This window comes from Cannabis sativa, chromosome 9 (assembly GCF_029168945.1).
Source record: "Cannabis sativa cultivar Pink pepper isolate KNU-18-1 chromosome 9, ASM2916894v1, whole genome shotgun sequence".
Lineage (NCBI taxonomy): Eukaryota > Viridiplantae > Streptophyta > Magnoliopsida > Rosales > Cannabaceae > Cannabis > Cannabis sativa.
This window is the reverse complement of record NC_083609.1, coordinates 9,634,938-9,641,645: the sequence shown is the minus strand read 5'-3', so window position 1 is coordinate 9,641,645 and position 6,708 is coordinate 9,634,938. Positions and strand designations below refer to the sequence as shown.

Here is a 6,708-nt window from a genome sequence, read left to right as displayed (position 1 = left end):
TTTCAGGCACCCAATATAATACTTTGGAAAAGATTAGAAAAATAAAAAACAGATTAATTACTATTTATATATATCACAAGACCTGAGTGATAAAATTAGAGTTTTGAATTTAAGCAAAGGAATAATAAAACATGGTAGCATAGTAATATACTAGACAATATTATGGTATTGGTTGAATTTGCAATAACTAGTCTTTAAAGGGAATCAGCATATATCAAAGTTATTGAAACAGAAAATCTAGTTTTCGTTTTTCAACAAACATAATGATTGATGCATGTAGCCTGAAAGAAACCATTGTATGAAAATATATATATTTTTTATAATGGTCTTTGTTTCTCATTAATTTCGGATATATTTGACAAGATTAGACTTCGGAGACATGGTTTTTGTATTTTGGTACCTCAATGTATGGAAGTCTAGTATTTTAAATTAAACTCAATCACACAAGTTGGTCGGTTGTCATGTAATATGTGTATGGTGTTGCAAACAATTTTGTAATTTTATTTCCAAGAATATTCAAACGGTGTGTGCTGCTGATAAATAAGTCTTACACATTTTTATATTTATATAAGGAGCAATTGCTGTTAGCACTATTGGTGTCTAGCACCACCAAGAGGTGATGTCCTACTCTTACGATTGATTAGTGATATTTCTTAAAAGTTATTATTTTAAGTTATATGGGATCCAATAAATAACAATATTATACTAAAGAGACATTTTCTTACTAGTAATTTCAACAAAGATTTTGACTGTCAAAGAAATATAAGAGTATCAAAGATAAAAACAGAGGATAGGATATGCTATCAAAGTTAAACAGAGGAAGCAATCACTATCAAAAATATTGGGGAGAATCCTTAGGCTACTGACTTTGTTGGCTTTTCGTTTGGAAGAGAATAGAAAAAAAAGCTGGTAAATTTTGGAGTAATGTAAAATACTCATCTGTCTATCTCTTTTAACTACACAGAAAAAGACATTTCATTCCAAGCAGACCTAATTTTCTTCTCTCTTTTTTCCTGCCCACATGAGGTATAAGAAGAAAAACCAATTTTCATTGGTTAGAAAAAGAATTCTTCAAAATTAATAAGTTCCTCCAAAAAAAAAAAAAAATTAATATAAATAGTTGGGAAGAGGAGGTGGGGTCATGCTCTGCTTTGGTAATTTAATATTGTCTTCTAAGTATGGTACTAGTGTGTGTGGCATTATGGGATTAGTATATTTCAAGTGGCATAAAAAAGAACTCTTTCCCCACTTTCCCCCTCAACACTGTACCCTCCTGGCACTTTTTGAGAGACTACAAATTCAGACCCCCCCTTCCGCTTATTGCTCATGTTCATTCCTCTCTTCTTCCATCTCTCTCTAGTTTCAAATCTTCTTCATAGTACAAAAACAACGTTTCCCTTATAGTAAATCCAAGTGCTAAACCCCTTTGTTTACCTTCTTCTTATTATCTCTCTCTCTCTCTCTTTCTCTCTCAAGTCTCAACCAAAAAAAGAAAGAAAAGAAAAGACCTCCCCTTTTATATCTTCTCATTTCTAAACTCACAAGTCGCTCTCTCACTCACTCTCCCTTTTTCTTATTGTAATTCCAAGCCAAAAATCCTCTCTCTCTCAGTAAACAGAACAAAACTCTTTTCATAACACAAACGGTCTCTCTGTTTTTAATCATCTTTGATTTTTGCTCTTTTGAGAAATATTAGAACTCTTCTGTTGATTATATTAAATAGTTCAAATTTCAATAATATTAAAATGACGACGATAGTATGCCAAGGTTTGCAATCATGTTTGGACTCACCACAGCTTGTTGAGTCGAGAACACTGAGGCTGAGGCTCTCTTCTTCTTCCATAACACCTCACTTGACAGCACAGCCACAGTCCTTTGATTTGTCAACCTTAAAATCCATCTTCCCAGATGCCAAAACAAACGAACCAGCAGAGAAATGTCAGCTGCCTAATCAACCCCATGAAAGCCAAACCTCAAAAAACACTGAAATGGGTGGGTGGTGCTTCCTCCAATCCCTCCAAAACAGTCAAAGTTCCAAGCTTGAAAAGGAAAAGACTTATGTCCATCCCATGGTTAAGAGCTCATCTTCTTGTCTGAGCGAAAAGAGCTTGAAATTGTGCACTGAAAACTTGGGAAACGAGACAGGAACTGACATGTCTGAAAGCGGCATTTTGTCGAACACTTCGGAAACAGAGTCCAAAAGTGAAGATTTTTCCAGTCGTCGGCGTTTCTCGGCTAGGAAATTTAGATCGTCAGCATCACCATCTCGTAACTTTCCACCTCCATTGACAACCATGAGTGGAGCTGAATCTCTCCAAATCAAGCCTCATCGAGAAGAAGGGCGGCTTATAATCAAGGCCGTTAAAAGCCCACCTAGAATCTCTTGTTTCCACGCTGAAAGAAGCCATGGCCGCCTTCGACTCTGCTTTATGGAAAATTATACACCTACTTTTGACTCTGGAGAAAGAGTCACAAATCAAGAAAGTGAAATCTGTGAAAATGACAACATTGATGCTGCTGATGATGATGATGATGACGATGATGAAGAAGAAGAAGAATTAGTTGAAAGGAAAATAGAAGAAGAAAAAGAAGCAGAAGAAGGGTGTTCTAGTGAGGACATGGATGAGAAAAATATAAAAATGGAGGGCAAAATGGGAATGGAAAATTATGAAAGGAAAAATAACTTAAGAAGATGCAAAGAAGGTGGTGGTGGTGAACATGAGAAGAACAAAGCATTAATGTTAAATTGGGAGCCATTTTGGGTGGCTACTTCTTAAAAAGCCTTATTTTGGATTCTATCTTTATAAATTTTAATATTATCAATTCCAAAATATTTATATATATTATAATTATTGAATATTGAAAGAATTTTTGTAATAGTTTGTCTTTCTCTCTTTTTTTTTTTTCACTTTTTTCTTCTATAATTTTCTCTTGTTTCCTCAAATGTAGTGTCTAGATTTTGAGTTTATGGTTGGTTGGTAGTTATTATTGTTGAAGTCATTTTCAAATTACAACTTTAACTAGAAAAAAGGAGTAATAATTTTACCAAAATTTTAATTTCACACATCTCTGCAAAATTAATAAAATGGCCCACATTAACAGGAGAGAGAATTTGAACTTGTTTACTGATTTTCAGAAGCTAGAAATATATTAAAATATTTAGAGCAAGAAAAGAAAAGAATAAAGGATTTGAGACCAATACTTTTAAGTAGTTGGGGGTGTTAATGAAATTTAGTTCATGAATCATTATTATTAGGCTCACAACTTATATAACAATGGAGTTTACAATCTGACTGCTCTATGAAAATTAGAAAATTGACCTTACTTGAGGGTGCAATGACTCTATTTTATAGGCAGTCATACACCAAGTTGGATTGGTCCATACCCAATAAGGGGGGTTACTACACTTTATTACCCATCAATGGAATATTTACAAGAAAATATATTAATGCATGTCAAGGAAATATATAGTGACTCAATCTCTTGCTAACTTGGGCAAGTATGTCATCTATCAATTTCCTAATAGTAAATAGTAATAATTAGGGGTGGAGATCCGATCTAATTTAATACATTTTTTTTTCTCATCCGATCCAATTAAATTAGTAATTAGATTTGAAAAATCATCATCCGATCCAATCCAGTTAGACCTTAAAATCCAATCCAATTACTAATTAGATTGAGTCAGTTTTTTAATTAGATATCCAATTACACACCTAAATTTTAATATTAACTTAAAAATATGAAGAAAAAAAAATACGTAAAAATTAAGTATCACATTTTATTTAAGTTTAATACTTCTTAAACATACTATTTTTACTGGTTACAAGTGTAATGTAGCCAAAAGTATTAAATAATTAAAACAACAACATTTTTAAAAAATAAAATAGAACAAAATATCATGAAAATAAATACACAAAACATTCAAGTGTTACAAAAACATACAAAACAAATGTAATAAATATATATTATATTTTTCTTATTTTTATTATATAAATAATCTTTTAATAGATATATAATTAGATTTGATCAGTTTTTAATTGAATTTTAAGATTGACATTCAATAACTGATCCAATCCAATTAGAATCCAGCGTTTAGCATCCAATCCAATTGTAATTAGATAACCAACTTTTTATAATTAGATAGGATTGGATCAGTTCGGTTCGGTTCAATTAGATTGGATACGTGTGAGTTGTTATTAAGCGTGTTGGGAAGGAGTGTGTCAAAGTAGTGGTAGTAATCATCACAAATCTAGTATAAAATATAATACAAGAACAATATACGAGATTGATTAAATATATGTTACAATACACATATATACACTATATATTGTATGTATAAAAAAGATAGAAGAAGATATAACACATATATTCACATATATATTACAAGAAAAGAATATGTATATACACACTCACTCAGAACCTTGAGTATAGATCAGTGGGAGTCACCATAACTTGAACAATGTATAAACACCTTTGTCAAAAAATTTATTTTCTCCTATCTTTAAGCACTAAGAGAATTCTCATGGAAATAGTTTTGTGAATTATCAAACCTTAGAGTTTTCTAGCAAAATGTTTTTTTATTCAATAGAAAATTAGGTCACACAAATGAACACTTTAGACTCCTTTATAGTACTTTTGCATATATAACTATTTAAAATTCTAACACATAACATTCCATGAATGTTATGGTCTCAATTAAATGAGTATACAATTCATTCTCCAACAATTATATTCCTATAACTTTTAAGAATTTTAATTTAAGATGTGAACATCTTTTTACATTCTTAATATTAGTGATAATTGTGGAGGTTACTCATAACAACAAGTAACTCCTCATATAATACAAAATGATGACAACTAATATATATTATTCATAAATAATATAACAATCATCCACTAAATTATAATATTATCTTATTATTAACAAACTTGTAACTTTGTAATATTTATTTAATCAATAGTTCAGGGGGCATTTTAACGACCTTAAAAGTTCAGGGGGCATGATTTGGTACATGTCAAAGTTCAGGGGGCAAAAATCATAATTAGCCTTTTTTTTATAACTCTCTTACTCTTTTTCTATTAAACGCACTTTTTTGTTTTTCTCCAAGACCACCACCTTTCAATTTTGTTTTCAATTTCCTATAAATAAATTTTAAGTGTAATTATTTTATCAAAATTAGAAGAAAATATATTATTATACATATAAAATTAAAATAATTTTGCTAATATATATTGTCGATCTCCTTAATGGTTCTTGTTCGTGAGAGTGTTGAATTTACTCTTTTGAAACAATAATTTCATCTTGATTTGGGAGTTGTTCAATATTATCTTGTTGAGGTTCCAGATTCATTTCTCGATCAATGACATGTGTGGAACCCTGAACATTGTCTAAAATGATTGTAGGAACTGAGTTTGAATTCAATTCCTCCTCAAAAGTAATGTCTCTAACTTTATTTCTCCCTTTAAATTTAACATCCTCAAAAAATATTGCAGTTCCCATCTCAAAAATATTTTTGACAGTGGGATCATAAAACTTATAGCCCCTAGATCACTCAGAATAACCAATAAAGTAGCTCCTAACTATTTTAGAGTCCAATTTATTTTCATGTGGCCTATAAGGACTTGCCTCAGCTGGACATCCCCAAATGTAGAAATGCTTTAGACTAGGCTTTCAACCTGTCCAAAGCTCATAAGGTGTTTTTACAAGTGCTTTAGTTGGTACTCTATTTGGAATGTAAGTTGTTGTCTTTAATGCTTCTCCCCAGAGGGACTCATGTAAGGTAGAATGAGTGATCATGCTCCTTACCATATCCTTAAGAGTCCTATTTCGTCTTTCTGCAACACCGTTCATGCTAGCTGATCTTGACATGGTGTACTGTGAGACAATATCACATTCCTCTAGGAATTTAGCAAATGGTCCTAGACGTTGTTCACCCGAGCCATCATATCTACTGTAGTACTTACCACCACGATCAGATTTGATGTTCTTAATCTTTTTATTGAATTGATTCTCAACTTCAGCTTTGTAAGCTTTGAACGTCCACAGACTGAGATTTTTTATGAATGAGATATAGGTACCCATAACGTCCATGAATGATATAAAATATTGTTGACCATTCCAAGATGTTGTAGTGAATGGCCCACAAATATCTGTGTGAATCAATTCTAAGACTTTTGAAGCTCTATTGGCACCTAATCTCTTAGTTTTGGTTTGTTTTCCCTTGATACAATATACACAAACATTGAAATTTGTGAAGTCAAGAGACTCTAAAATGTTATCAGACAGAAGACGCTCAATTCTACCTCTTGAGATATGACCTAAGCGTTAATGCCTTAATGACACTGAATTTTCTTTATTTAATTTGCATATAATACCTCGTGATTCTACATGTAAGGTTTCATTATAGGATACAATTATTTCTAGCAAATAAAGATTGTCATAAGCATTTAAATAACCAGTTCCAATAACATTTGAATTTAAAGACAAAGTAAACTGATTGTTTCTAAATGAACAACAATATCCAAATTTGTCCAACAAAGAAACAAAAACTAAATTCTGTCTAAAAGACGACACAACAAAAGTGTCTTTCAAATCCAAATAAAAACTAGTTCCCAATAGCAATCTAAAATGTCAATTGCTTCCACTTCCACTGATTGTCTATCGCCCACAAAGATGTGTCTTTCACTATCACTTGGCTTTCGGTAGCT

General features: G+C 31.5%; 1 protein-coding gene across 1 annotated transcript; it reads left to right on the top strand.

The window, feature by feature from the left end:
- Positions 1-1,157: 1,157 nt before the first annotated feature.
- On the top strand, positions 1,158-2,885 carry LOC115721692 (protein FANTASTIC FOUR 3). Its single transcript, XM_030650757.2, has one exon. It carries the CDS (start codon positions 1,746-1,748, stop codon positions 2,775-2,777), a length of 1,032 nt encoding a protein of 343 aa, XP_030506617.2. The 5' UTR covers positions 1,158-1,745; the 3' UTR covers positions 2,778-2,885.
- The last annotated feature ends 3,823 nt before the right edge of the window (positions 2,886-6,708 follow it).

Excerpts from the sequence above, each read along its gene's own strand:
- LOC115721692 (XM_030650757.2), top strand. The coding sequence starts at position 1,746 with ATGACGACGATAGTATGCCAAGGTTTGCAATCATGTTTGGACTCACCA.